Consider the following 15520-nt stretch of genomic DNA (forward strand, 5'->3'; position numbering starts at 1 on the left):
GGCGTGAAGCTGGAAGGTGTGAAAACATTTTGCTACCTCAGAGACATGCTGAATGGAGAAGGTGGATCAGACTCGGCAACGGTTGCTAGAGTGAGATGTGCATGGAAGAAGTTCCGGGAACTGAGTGGCGTGCTGATGAGGAGGGGAGTGTCGTTGAAGTTGAAGGGAAAGGTGTATGCTGCATGTGTGAGAAGTGTTATGATTTATGGGAGCGAGACATGGGTCATGAACGTAGAGCAGCAACGAAGGCTGGGAAGAGTGGAAATGCGAATGGTTCGGTGGATGTGTGGAGTATCGTTGAGAGAGAGGAAGACAAATGATGAATTGCAAAAGATGATGGGAATAGAGCCTGTGATTGATGCTGTGAAGAGGAACAGGTTGAGATGGTTTGGTCATGTGTTGAGGAAGGATGGAAGTGACTGGTTGAGAAGAGTGATGGAAATGAATGCAGAAGGAAGAAGAGGACGGGGAAGACCGAGAAAGACTTGGCTAAAGATGGTGGAAGAAGAAATGCGGGCAAGGGGGTTAACAAGGAGAGATGCAGAAAATAGGGCAAAATGGAGAAGATTGTCATGGGGACCGCAAGGCTAACCCCCGCTCTAGCAGGGAAAATGGCCTTAAAATTCATGTTGTTGTTGTTGTTGGTGTTGTACATTTAGTTATTTTTACTAATGCCATATTTAGACCATTTCTGGAAATCCATTTTTTGGCAACTTTTAATATGTTGTTCTGTAGACCTAATAAAACAAAAAAATACCATAAACGTTTTCTTGCAATTTTTTTGGCATCATGTGGCATATTGATCCTACCAATATTATAAACATCTGCCTGCTTTCCTTGCTTGCATACAGCTTCCATTCCTGAAGAATAATCATCCCTGTTCATCCTGTCATGGATATGAGGCTCATTTTAACGTTGGAAATTATTAAAACGTGGAGTTCTTCTCTCTAGCCTTTCGTTTCCTTGTTTGACTTTTCATTATTTATTTTCACTTGTGCCTATTACCCCCTCCCATTTCAACTCTTTCCAATCCTCATCTATAAAACCCCCAATAATTATTGTGTTCTGTTTATCCATCTTTGCATTGGAAATGGTTCCACTCCCTACCATCTGCCCTTTCATCAAGACGACAACTTCTCCATCAGGACCCAAAAGCAGTATTAAAGTCAATCCCCAAATTTCACTGCACCTCCATGAATATCAACTATGAAATCAAGTGCACTTCTCACAGCAAGCATCGGCAAAACGAGGCAAGGAATGGACAATCGCTGCCGTGAACACCTGCTCGATGTATGAACCAACAGCACCAGACCTCACCAAGCTGGTTGCTCGACACTTCAATCCTCCCGCACCCCCATTCATTTACACGGCAGTCTCCCGTATTTTCTCCATTTAAACACCACGGACATCAAGACGTCTGAAGAACAATCTACAGGATTGGCACATTAGCTCCCCATGGGATCAATGAGCACTTTTTATTCATTTAGTCCTTCCGTCTATTATTCATTCCAGTAGGATTTTTTAAGTGATTCTTCACCATTAGGAGATAGCGCCAAAAACGATATATAGCAGGATATCTCTAAAAGTTATGGACGGATTTGGACGAAACTTTTTTTTTTTTGTATACTGAATCGAGGCTCGTGAAAGAGCTAACATTTATTTCACAAACAAATCAACCAGACAAACAAAATATATAACTAGAACGGGCACTCGGTAGAGCGCATACCTTCGCCGCAGCTACTGTTCTGTACTTGGCATGGGAGTGTAGGGAACAGAACAACAAAAATACGATTTTGACCTTTTCGTGACCTTGACCTTGACCTTTGACCCGATTGCTCCCAAAATCTAATCAAATGTGTCCCGTATAATAACCAATCATCCCACCAAATTTCATGCAATTCGGTTGAATACTTTTTGAGTTATGCGATTAACATACACACACACACACAGACATACAAATAAATACACAGCGATCAAAACATAACCTTCCGCTTTTGCGAAGGTAAAAAGAGGGAGCGGAAGACAAGATGGGGAGAGAAGGGGAAGCACACAAACACAACATTTGAGAGCAGGGAGAAGTGTGGGAGGGAGAGGGCTTGGGGGGAGGAGGCGTGGGAAGGGGGGGGGGGGGGAGGTATAAAACACAAGGGGACAAAAGACTTCCAGGACAGAAGTTGGACTTTCAAAAAAAAAAAAAGTGTAGGATTTTGGGTGAAATTAGCGGGGGTAGAAAAGATCAAGGTTTTGGATGGGCGAAGATGGTGGAGAGGTTGGGATGGTGGAGAAGAAACTTGGTGGAGAGGTTGGGTGTGTGACAAGGAAGAATGGATTCAATTTTGGTGAAGATCTGAATATGGATTCGGATACAATAATTATTTATTTTTAAATGATTCTTCACCATTGAGAGATCGGGTGCAAAGCGATATATAACATGATATTTAAAAATGTTATGGACGAGTTATCACTAAACTTGGTGGACGGGTTGGTTTGGTGACAAGAACAAGCCGATTCGATTTTGGTTTAGGTCCGAATCCAGATCCGGCCTATCAGTGGAATACAAAATATAAACTGTTCAGCCAGGTGGAGGTGTGCGCTCTACCTAGTACCGTTCTAGTTTTACATGGTTTCACTCTCTAGTGTGGTAAGTTGCATTTTTCACGAAATAAATGTTGGAGTTGCATGCAACGGTGGGACGCAGTGTTGTCTGGAATACAGTAGATGAGCAGATTTATTTTCTTGCAGTGATTTCTTTGTATTAAGTTGTGAGCGGCTACCCTGTCTACATTTGTGGAATTTTTGGTCATAGTTTGTTGTTTGCATCAACACATCACATGTGAATAGAAACGGCTACATGGCAAGTGAATGTGACACCGCAGCGTATCCTAGAGGGGTTTGACCCAGGAACTCACAGAGAAACCCAGGCGCTTGTAGTCTTTGGAGTAAAGGCCTTTGCGTCTCTCGAGCGTGCCTCCAGGTTGAGTCAGGCCATCAGGCTCAAACTCAAAGGCTACACGACACAGCTCGAAGAGAGCATCCCGTTGCATCTGGACACACAAACGTAGAAACAAGAGGTTTATAATTAAATAAAGTAACTTATTTGAAAGATCTCTGCAAAATGCGCAACATGGTCCACTGGATTTACAGAAACAAATGTAAAAAATGCTGCCATCGAATGAATGCTGCTCCAGAATACTGAACGAGGTGCTACAAGTACAACGTTATCATAACAATGATTCTTTGTTGCACCGCCAGATACTTGCAGATTATGTTCTTAGTCTCGTATGGAAGAGTATGTGAGCTGAGTGGTCAAGAAAAGCATCAAACATTTGGTGTTACATCTCAAAATTGTCTATTATTCCACTTCATCCACCTAAAGCTCATCATTAACATTCCCCCCTCACTCGTGTCAAGTCCATCCATTCGTTCCCTCTTTCCCCCTTTGTGAATCTATATTCTGATGTTTGTCTGGTCCTTCAAGCTAACATACAGTCCTTAAAGGTCATGTGACATTCATTTCAATTTGCGAAATAACCTTTATATTGACAATACAATGTAATAATATCAAAGCAATTTTATATTTATCAATCATTGCTCGTAATAAAGAGCAATTCATGATCAAGAGTCAGATTTATTATTTGGGTGATGGTTTTCAAATAGCACCATAAGCCTAGGGAGCCGTCCCATGAGGCTAAGGGCTTGGATCTTGATTTTTTTTTTTTAAACTGTGCAAATGAAGACGTTGAAAGCTGTCGGAATGATTGAATATTTCATTGGGAATTTGAGCCTTGCATGAGTGACTTATCAAATATGGATTTTGGGATTTCGAAGCTGATAGCATTAACTGGTAGGAGAGTGAATGGGGTTACTGTGCTGATCGGACATGAATATCAAGGTGAAAAACAATTTTAAAGCTGACCGTGAGGGAATTCCTCCGTCCAAATCTCAGGCAGATTACTCCCAGGGGATTAACACAATTGGGTGACCTTTGCTGGCAAAACAAGTATGCACAGGTGCAAATCCCAGGTGTTTTGCAGGTGGATTTAAAACACTAACGTTTGCCTGCATTTAACATTTCGCTGTTTGCAATTCGATTTTATAGGTATATGAGAAATACTTCGTTTTAATGGTCATGAGAACTCCACGATATTATCCAATTTGTACTCACTTGGGGAGGGGAGAGAGGTGGGGAAGGGGAGCTGAGGTTCAACGACAGCGAGTCACAGCATCAATAGCCATTTGTTCTCATTACAATTGTAGCCTGAAAAATAGTAAAATAAATAAAAGGCATTTTAATGCGAAACTATATTTAAGTAAACTCAGACCTGGTCTTGAGGATCCATTTTAGTCATCATCCTCTCCTCAAGGAAGTTGAAGGTGAGCACTTGAAGCACATACAGCTGGTGGGCCATTTCGGTGCCAATGGTCTGTGTGGCGCGTATGACTGACTGTGCACACATGAGAACCAGATTACATTTTTTCATGAATCCATTTTATGTGGAATTTCTGAGGATAAAAGTTCAACAGTTAAGGATCAAAGATGTGATTGTCATCAAAACTTTCTTGCTGAACCTCCATTGTGTTTTTTATTGGTGGAGACCAAGAATGTCTGCACTCCATGCTGATTTACTTTTGCTCGAATGTGACATGATGATCCCAGGTTTCATCCCACGTCACAAGCTCACTATAATTCACCAAATGTCTGTTTGTCTGTCTGTTCCCAGGTACCGCAAAAACGGCTGAACCGATCGCAACGATATTTTGGGTGGGTAATTCTGGGACCCCTTGGAGTAAAATAGGCTATATTGTTTTTCCAATTTCCCAATTTTCCAGTTTTTCCAAACACGATGGAATAATATTTACCGATATGAACAGTGACGTGGCTTTTGTTGAAATTCTACAAATACTGTTTCTTCTACGTACCAGGAGAGAGTACATCGACTCCTGACGAACTCTTCCTATATAAACGTGCGGCGCCGAAGTAACACGGCAGCGTGTGCAAAACCACTGAGAAACAGGTGCAGCGGCCGCTTCCGTGTTACAGATTCGGCGCGCACTCTTCACACATAAACGTGCGACTGAGAAAGACGTGTAGCGGCCGCTTCCGTTTTGCAGAATTCAATCTTTTTTCAAAATGGGCGCCATGTACCGTTTCGATTTTGATGATTTGCGTGTGATATGATTCAACGGATGTTTATATGAATTGTTTAAACTTTTAAAAAGCCTTCAATTTCTGATATTTTGCCTTTTCATTTGGGCTTCCCAATTGAAGCCCCGCCCATAGGGCGGGTACCGATGCTAGTCCTCTTAATAAATAATCTCCTCCACCCCTCTCCCACACCCACCCCTACCCTGGTCAGGTTCCAAAAACTTTGTTGCAATGGCGACACAAGTTCATTCTTGATCCTTTAGTACCCATCTTGTACTCATATTATTGTATTTCAAGTGTGAATGAATGATTGTTTGGTCACTTCTAATGCTGTTATCTAATCCTCCTGCAAATCCATGTACTGTATAATAATTCGATGATTGCCAAGAATTAGCTGTTCAACATGTCCAATGTTCGCTCGAGTGATAGCATTTGCCTCAGGTGGGAATCGTGAAAATCTCTCAACATGCCATTTTGAACTCACTGCACCATTAAAACACACAACTAGGTGCAATGCATCAACAACGAGGTGATGTTACACCGCTGTTTAACACCATGTGCTCGTGGCTGCCATCTTGGTTTTACCCAGAATGCTTTTGATTTGCATTGACGTCGAGTCCTGTACAACATGCTCAGGGTAGACAATATCGTTGCACAAAATAATTCGGCAATTAACCTTTATTTGTACCTGTTCTGCAATACAATACTCTGGGCTCTGTCCCCCAAATATTCCTACAGGTCGCACAAGATCTGCCAGCAACCTTCTTCTGGTGAAACTGCCAAAATCAAGACTCTCTTTCATTCCTCTTTACTCCTGCCTCTGGAACAAACTCCCTCACTCTCTTCAATCCCACTCCTCCCTCCAGGTCATTAAAACAGCTGTTCACCACCATCTCTTATCTTCCCCCATCCAAAACCTTGATCTTTTCTACCCCTGCTAATTTCAACCCAGATCCACTTTTTTGAAATACCAACTTCTTTCCTGGAAGTCCTTGCAGTGTCCTTGTTTTATACTTCTCCCCCTTCCCACGCCTCCTCCCCCCAAGCCCTCTCCCTCCCACAGATCTCCCGATGTCCCTGCTCTCAAATGTTGTGTTTGTGCTTCCGCTTCTTTCCCCATCTTGTCTACCGCTCCCCTTATTTTGTGTTTTATGTGTCTGTTTGACTTTTTGTGTGATTAATGTTAGCTCTTTCACGAGCCTCGATCCTGTATACAAAAAAAAAAAAAAAAAAAAATACAATAAAAAGTTCACATCAATCAATCATAAACCTCCCTCATACGTTAGAGAAAATCTTATTGTTTAATCGCAATTCCCCCCAAACTAAACCATTTAGACACGTCACAAGAAGCAATTAAACCAATGAGGTAACTCTCACGAGAGTATGAGTATCAGAAAAGCAGGATCAATCTTTTCGTATTTCTAAAATGTCTATCAATCAGTTTCTCATGACAAGTACACCGTGCGAAACATCTATTACACGCCCCCTGTCCATTAAATCCCAATTTTCTTTTCTAATACTCATACTATCGAGACAGTTACCTCACTGGTTACCTCATTAACAAGAGGCTTTTTTTTTTTTTTCCTCCTTGGGGTAAAACTGAGTCAAATTGAGAAAGGTGAATTTGAAAAAAACTGATTTTGCGGAGAATCTGAATCCGAATTCGGATTCTAGAACCATCGAAGTGATGATGCATCACCATTGAGATATAGGGACAAAAACAATATCTCAAACAGTTATCGACATATTCGGACAAAACTTGATAAACGAGGTAGGTAGGTAGGTGACAACAACAAGCCGATTATATTTTAGATCCGGTATAGAAGCAGATTGGCCTATCAGTGGATACAAAACGTAAACTGTTAAGCCTGGTGGAAGTATGCGCTCTACCAAGTCCCGTTTTACTTACCTCCACCACCTAAGGTGGATGAAGCTTACGTTTTCACACCTGTCTGTCTGTCTGCCTGTTTGTGAACAGGATATCTCAAAAGATTGTGGACGGATTTGGACGAAACTTGGTGGAGAGGATGAGTATGTGACAAGGACGAAATGATTCGATTTTGGCGAAGATCCGGATCCGGATGTGGACAGGAGAATTTTTAAATTTTTTGAGTGATCCTTCCCCATTGAGAGGTGGGGTCAAAATGATATACAGGAAAGCAAGATATCTCTAAAAGTTGTGAACGGATTCAGATAAAATTTGGCAGAGATGTAGCGTATGTGACAAGGACGAAATGATTCGATTTTGGTGAAGATCCGGATTCGGATCCGGCTACTAGAATTTTAAAAGTGATTCTTCACCATTGGGTGATCCGGCTAAAACCGATACATAGCAGGATATCTCAAAAAGGTGTGGACTGATTTGGACGAATCTGGGTGGAGATGTTGTGTGTGTGACGAGGACTCATCGATTCGATTTTGGTGAAGATCTGAATATGGATTTGGATACGAGAATTATTTAATTTTTAAGTGATTCTTCACTATTGAGAGATCGGGTGAAAAGCGATTAAAAAAAAAAAAAAAAACACCTTTAGAGGCCATTTTTCCCCGCAAGCGGGGGTTGGCCTTTTTCGGGCACCGTGGTTGTTGTTGTTGTTTTTTTGGTCCCCTTTTTGAAGCAATGTTTTACGGCCGGATGCCCTTCCTGCCACCAACCCTGTTTGTCGCCTTTTACGACAAACAGGGAATTACCAGTGAACTGGTACTCAATTACGGGTGCAAAGCGATATACAACATGATATTTTAAAAAGTTATGGACGAGTTATGAATAAACTTGGTGGATGAGTTGGTTAAGTGACAAGAACAAGCCGATTAGATTTTGGTTTTGGTTCAGGCCCAAATCCAGATCCAGCCTATCAGTGGGATACAAAACATAAACTGTTCAGCCTGGTGGAGGTATGTGCCCTACCGATTGCCATTTAGTTAGAAATGCATTAGATGGTGCGCCTACTAAGCTACTTTACATAAGTACAGTATTGCTGCAGGTAAATAGTGTTGATCAGCCACTTCCTCCAACTCTTCATAATCCTTATTCTGCATGTGATTTATGTACAAGTTTCATCTTACATCCTTAAACAAATGGCAAAAATAAACGAATAAAGATTGCAAAGTTTGTTTCTCAGTTTAACATTTCGATGCAATATTTTGAAAAAATACAAGTTTTTATCAACAGTGGTCATAAGCATGTAGTGGGCCTGGAAGCTAAAAAGAATAAACTAAAATAATAATAAAAAATAATAAAAATAATGTTTCAAACTACATTGTGTTGTGTAATAAAATCAAGGTGACTTTCCTGGTAAGTTCAGGAAACGTGTATTGAAAATCATTTGTATTTAATAACCTGCCAGCTTTTCCATAGTCCATTTGACTAACTGCAGAACAAGGTCATCAGATCATCAAACAACATACTGTATTTACAACATGTGCTACTTGCATTGAGAATGACCATTCGCAGCTGTTTCTGTGCAGGACTGGACGCCATCTCCTACGTGGATACAGATGGAAAAAGATATAAATAAATACAACTAACCCGAACGTTTTGTATTAGAGCATCGGTCCCGATGAAGGCCTTCTTCAATGTAGGCATCGTAAATTTGCGAATAAGCACAACACTCCAAATGGATGCGAGTATGCTACAAACAAACTGTTATTTGACATTCAAACATGCAAATTAGACTTCATTTAAGAATATAATACTTTTGGGTTCCCATAAGACTTGTTAAATGCACGTTATAGATATGTTGCGAGATTACAATGAAGAAATGCTTTACAGTCATTCATAAAAAAACATTGGATGCTTTAATGAGAGAACAATGGTTGTTCAAACAACAACAACAACAACAACAACAAAAACAATGCATATAACAAAAATTACCAAGGAAAATATTTTAATCTCAGTGCACAAAATATCGTCTCTTAGACAAAAAATAATAAACCACAAAGGAATGAAAATAAATATTCTACATTGCCTACACACCTCCTATCAAAATGTTCACCCTTTGTTGCCTTGTAACCTGGAATTAAATTGCATTAAATCAGACTTTTTCCACCTTTATTTGCACATCGTAACCCACAACTTCCAAGTGAAAAACAAATTCTACATATTTCAGAAAATTTATTAAAAATACAAAACTAGATTATCTTGTTTAGATAAGTATCCAGTGTAGGTTTGGCTATGTGCTTCGGGTCATTGTCATTCTGAAAGGTGAGCTTCCGTCCCAATTTCAGCTTTTTAGCAGAGGGCAGCAGGTTTCCTTCTAGGATTTTTCTGTATTTTGCTCCATCCATTTTCATTTATATCCTGACAAGTGCCCCAGTCCCTGCTGATGAGAAACATCCCCATAACATGATGCTGCCACCACCATGCTTCACAGTAAGGATGGTGTTCTTTGGGTGATGTGCTGTGTTGGGCTTGCGCCAAATATAACGGTTTGCATTTAGGCCAAAAAGTTCCATCTTGGTTTCGTCAGACCACAAAACTTTTTGCCACATGGCTTCAGAATCTCTGTAGTTTTTTGCATACCTCAAATGGGACTCAAGGTGGGCTTTTTTGAGTAATAGCTTCCTTCTTGCCACCCTACCGTACAGGCCACACTTGCAGAGTGCTTGGGATATTGTTGTCACATGCACACAGTGACCAGTCTTTGCCATAAAGGCCTGTAACTCCTTCAAAGTTGCCATTGGCCTCTTGGTGGCCTCTATGATCGGTCTCCTCCTTGCTTGGTCATCCAGTTTGGAGGGACGGCCTGATCGAGGCAGGGTCTTGGTGGGACCATATGCCTTCAACTTCTTAATGATTGTCTTGACTGTGATCCAAGGGATATTCAAGGTCTTGGAAATATTTTTATACCCATTCCTTGATCTGTGCATTTCCACAACTTTATCCTGATGGTCTTTTGAAAGCTCCTTGGTGCTCATGGTTGAGTGTTTGCTGTGAAATGCACTACCCAGCAGAGGAAACCTACAGGAATAGCTGATTTTATCCTGAAATAATCAGAATCACTACAATTTAACACAGGTGGAGGCCAATTAACATGGTATGTGATTTTGAAGGCGATTGGTTACACCTGAGCTAATTTACAATTGCTATTATAAGGGGGTGGACACTTATCCAACCAATATATTCTAGTTTTGTATTTTAAATTAATTTTCTGAAATCTGTAGAATTTGTTTTTCACTTGGTAGTTGTGGATTATGATGTGTAGTAAATAAAGGTGAAAAATGTCTGATTTAATGCATTTTAATTCCAGGCTATAAGGCAACAAAATGTAAACATTTTGAAAGGGGGGTATAGACTTTCTATAGGTACTGTATGTGTCCGTCTGTTTCTGTGGTTGTGTATGTCGATTTCTGTTGATAACGAAATATTAAATAAATAGATGAATAAAAACAAGGGAGACGGCAGAGGCTAGAGGCTAGAAGGTTGGCAGTAGAAGACATGGGGTAGAAGGCAGAAAGTAGAGGGCAGAAGGTAAAGTGCAGAAGGTAGACAGCAGAAGGTAGAAAGCAGAAGGTAGTGGGCAGAAGGTAGTGGGCAGAAGGTAGTAGGAAGAAGGTAGGCAGCAGAAGGTAGAAGGTAGGGGATAGAAGGTAGTGGGCAGAAGGTAGCAGGTAGTGGGCAGAAGGTAGAAGGTAATGGGCAGAAGGTAGAAGGTTGTGGGCAGAAGGTAGACAGCAGAAGGTAGAAAGCAGAAAGGAGTGAGCAGAAGGTAGTAGGAAGAAGATAATGGTCAGAAGGCAGAAGGTAGCGGGAAGAAGGTAGAGGGCAGAATGTAGCGAGCCAAAGGAAGAAGGTAGAGAGCAAAATGTATAGAGCAGAAGGTAAACAGAAGAGGGTAGAAAGTAAGGGGTAGAAGGTAGTGGACAGAAGTTAGAGGGCAGAAGATAGAGGGCAGAAGGTAGTGGACAGAAGTTAGAGGGCAGAAGATAGAGGGCAGAGGGGAGAGGGCAGAAGTAGAGGGCAAAAGGTAGAGGGCAGAAGGTAGAGGGCAGAAGTAGAGGGCAGAAGGTAGAGGGCAGAAGGTAGAGGGCAGAAGTAGAGGGCAGAAGGTAGAGGGCAGAAGTAGAGGGCAGAAGGTAGAGGGCAAAAGGTAGAGGGCAGAAGGTAGAGGGCAGAAGGTAGAGGGCAGAAGGTAGACGGCAGAAGTAGAGGGCAAAGGGTAGAGGGCAAAAGGTAGAGGGCAGAAGGTAGGAGCAGAAGGTAGTGGGCAGAAGGTAGAAGGTCCAAGGAGATGAGAGAAGACAGAGAGACATGGGGCAGACATTGACAGGGTACAGACAGAGACAGGGTACACACAGAGACAAGGGCAGGATAGAGACAAGGCAAATATAGAGAGACAAGGGAAAGATATGACGGTCAGATCCACAGCGGCAAGAGACAGATAGAGATGAGGACAGACAGACAGACAGACAGATAGCGATAGAAACCGACAGAGAGACAGGTACAGATACAGCGGGAGAGACAGAGACAAACACAGCCGGAGAGACAGGGACAGACAGCAGGAGAGACAGGGACAAACACTGTGGGAGAGACAGGGATATACACAGCAGGAGAGACAGGGACAGACACAGCAGGAGAGACAGGGACAGACACAGCGGGAGAGACAAGGACAGACACAGCGGGAGAGAGGGACAGACACAGCAGGAGAGACAGTGCAAAGGTCACTCAAGAGAGGGACGACTGTAGATGTTTGTGTGCAAGCGGTAAGGTTAATGTGACAATGCAAAATAAATAAAGGTAGATCTCAGTTACCTTAGATGAGAACAATGGAATAACAGCATGTAAGACACAAGCTGACTGGACAATGAAAAGCAACGCTAGTTGTACAGCATTAGGTACCACAAGATGGAGGGTGAGGCACGTGAGGCAGGTGGAGAAATGCGGCTACGTAAGCAAGCACAAAGTTGAAAGTAGACATACTTACAAAGAGCAAAGTTTTAGTGTCGTTAAGAGCCTTATCCTCAGCTGCCTCAGCGAGCCATCGCAGCTGCACGAAGCAGCCAGGCAGTGCAGACAGTCACAGAGTTTGGAATTAGTGGATCAAAAAGGCATGGAAAGTGAGTAAAAGCACTGCCTAGAAAAAGCAAATCAAGTGAAACTACTAAAAACTGCTTTCTTCGTATTCATTTAAAATATAGTACACAGAGAAACACCCAAATGAATAAAGAAGACTGGTTCAAACCCTGGCAGATATTATTACCTCCCCCACTGGAGGTAATAGAGGTTGTGTTTTCACCCCTGTCTGTCTTTCTATGAGCAGGATATCTCAAAAAGTTATGGACGGATTCAGACGAAACGTGGTGGACAAGGACGAATTGATTAGATTTTGGTGAAGATCCGGATGCAGGTCCGGCCTATCAGTGGGATACAAAACGTAAACTGTTAAGCTTGGCGGAGGTACATATGAGCTCCACCATGGGATACAAAACGTAAACTGTTAAGCTTGGCGGAGGTACATATGAGCTCCACCATGGGATACAAAACGTAAACTGTTAAGCTTGGCGGAGGTACATATGAGCTCCACCATGGGATACAAAACGTAAACTGTTAAGCTTGGCGGAGGTACATATGACCTCCACCATGGGATACAAAACGTAAACTGTTAAGCTTGGCGGAGGTACATATGAGCTCCACCATGGGATACAAAACGTAAACTGTTAAGCTTGGCGGAGGTACATATGAGCTCCACCATGGGATACAAAACGTAAACTGTTAAGCTTGGCGGAGGTACATATGAGCTCCACCATGGGATACAAAACGTAAACTGTTAAGCTTGGTGGAGGTACATATGAGCTCCACCATGGGATACAAAACGTAAACTGTTAAGCTAGGCGGAGGTACATATGACCTCCACCATGGGATAGAAAACGTAAACTGTGAAGCTTGGTGGGGCTACATATGAGCTCTACCATGGGACACAAAACGTAAACTGTTAAGCTTGGCGGAGGTACATATGAGCTCTACCATGGGATACAAAAAGTAAACTGTTAAGCTTGGCGGAGGTACATATGAGCTCCACCATGGGATACAAAACGTAAACTGTGAAGCTTGGTGGAGGTACATATGAGCTCCACCATGGCATACAAAACGTAAACTGTTAAGCTTGGCGGAGGTACATATGAGCTCCACCATGGGATAGAAAACAAACTGTTAAGCTTGGCGGGGGTACATATGAGCTCTACCATGGGATACAAAACGTAAACTGTTAAGCTTGGCGGGGGTACATATGAGCTCTACCATGGGATACAAAACGTAAACTGTTAAACTTGGCGGAGGTACATATGAGCTCTACCATGGGATACAAAACGTAAACTGTTAAGCTTGGTGGAGGTACATATGAGCTCCACCATGGGATACAAAACGTAAACTGTTAAGCTTGGTGGAGGTACATATGAGCTCCACCATGGGATACAAAACGTAAACTGTTAAGCTTGGCGGAGGTACATATGAGCTCCACCATGGGATAGAAAACGTAAACTGTTAAGCTTGGTGGAGGTACATATGAGCTCCACCATGGGATACAAAACGTAAACTGTTAAGCTTGGCGGAGGTACATATGAGCTCTACCATGGGATACAAAACGTAAACTGTTAAGCTTGGCGGGGGTACATATGAGCTCTACCATGGGATACAAAACGTAAACTGTTAAGCTTGGCGGGGGTATATATGAGCTCTACCATGGGATACAAAACGTAAACTGTTAAGCTTGGCGGAGGTACATATGAGCTCTACCATGGGATACAAAACGTAAACTGTTAAGCTTGGCGGAGGTACATATGAGCTCTACCATGGGATACAAAACGTAAACTGTTAAGCTTGGCGGAGGTACATATGAGCTCCACCATGGGATACAAAACGTAAACTGTTAAGCTTGGCGGAGGTACATATGAGCTCCACCATGGGATACAAAACGTAAACGGTTAAGCTTGGCGGAGGTACATATGAGCTCCACCATGGGATACAAAACGTAAACTGTTAAGCTTGGCGGAGGTACATATGAGCTCCACCATGGGATAGAAAACGTAAACTGTTAAGCTTGGTGGAGGTACATATGAGCTCCACCATGGGATACAAAACGTAAACTGTTAAGCTTGGCGGAGGTACATATGAGCTCCACCATGGGATACAAAACGTAAACTGTTAAGCTTGGCGGAGGTACATATGAGCTCCACCATGGGATAGAAAACGTAAACTGTTAAGCTTGGCGGAGGTACATATGAGCTCCACCATGGGATACAAAACGTAAACTGTTAAGCTTGGCGGAGGTACATATGAGCTCCACCATGGGATACAAAACGTAAACTGTTAAGCTTGGCGGAGGTACATATGAGCTCTACCATGGGATACAAAACGTAAACTGTTCAACTTGGCGGAAGTACATATGAGCTCTACCATGGGATACAAAACGTAAACTGTTAAGCTTGGTGGGGGTACATATGAGCTCTACCATGGGATGCAAAACGTAAACTGTTAAGCTTGGCGGAGGTACATATGAGCTCTACCATGGGATACAAAACGTAAACTGTTAAGCTTGGCAGAGGTACATAAGAGCTCCACCATGGGATACAAAACGTAAACTGTTAAGCTTGGCGAAGGTACATATGAGCTCCACCATGGGATACAAAACGTAAACTGTTAAGCTTGGCGGAGGTACATATGAGCTCCACCATGGGATAGAAAACGTAAACTGTTAAGCTTGGCGGAGGTACATATGAGCTCCACCATGGGATACAAAACGTAAACTGTTAAGCTTGGCGGAGGTACATATGAGCTCTACCATGGGATACAAAACGTAAACTGTTAAGCTTGGTGGAGGTACATATGAGCTCTACCAAGACCATTCGAGTTACCCTCGTCAGAGTAGAGGGTACTGCATTTGGGTCTGTTTGTTTGTTTGTGTGTGTGTGTTTGTTTGTTTGTTTGTGTGTGTTTCTTTGTTTGTGTGTGTTTGTTTGTTTGTGTGTGTTTGTTTGTGTGTGTTTGTTTGTGTGTGTGTGTGTGTGTGTGTGTTTGTGTGTGTGTGTGTGTTTGTGTGTGTGTGTGTTTGCTTGTCTGCACAGAACGCGAGTATGTGAATAAATTACATTAGGCCCTTTATAACCATAGGACCACTTAAAACCCATAAGATCCCCTACAACCCTAATACCCATGAAGACCACGAAGACACCAAAGATCATGCAGACCCATGAAGACCATATGACCCCTAAAACTCTTAAGACCCCAAAGAACCTTTCAGACCCAAAAGACCCCCCAATACCCCTAAAACCACCCAGTGCCTTTATAACCCTAAGACCACTTGAGACCCTTAAGACCCCCCTTGACCCCTTATAACCTCAAGGCCATCTAAGACCCCAAAGACCCTTTGCAAACAAAAA

At 42.4% G+C, this 15520-nt stretch overlaps 1 protein-coding gene across 3 annotated transcripts in view; it reads right to left on the reverse strand.

The window, feature by feature from the left end:
• Window positions 1-15520, reverse strand: part of ELMO1 (engulfment and cell motility 1) — a 309653-nt gene that overhangs the window by 87827 nt on the left and 206306 nt on the right. For 2 of the 3 annotated variants that reach the window (XM_078772961.1, XM_078772963.1), the window contains 4 exons: window positions 12070-12132; window positions 8580-8630; window positions 4323-4445; window positions 2910-3044 (listed from right to left, as the gene is read on the reverse strand). In XM_078772961.1, the coding sequence (XP_078629087.1) occupies window positions 2910-3044; window positions 4323-4445; window positions 8580-8630; window positions 12070-12132 (372 nt within the window). The remainder of the gene's footprint in view (window positions 1-2909; window positions 3045-4322; window positions 4446-8579; window positions 8631-12069; window positions 12133-15520) is intronic. The other variant, XM_078772962.1, reaches the window with a different exon arrangement.

The sequence above is a fragment of the Myxine glutinosa genome, chromosome 2 (assembly GCF_964187855.1).
Source record: "Myxine glutinosa chromosome 2, kmMyxGlut1.1, whole genome shotgun sequence".
In the NCBI taxonomy this organism is placed as follows: domain Eukaryota; kingdom Metazoa; phylum Chordata; class Myxini; order Myxiniformes; family Myxinidae; genus Myxine; species Myxine glutinosa.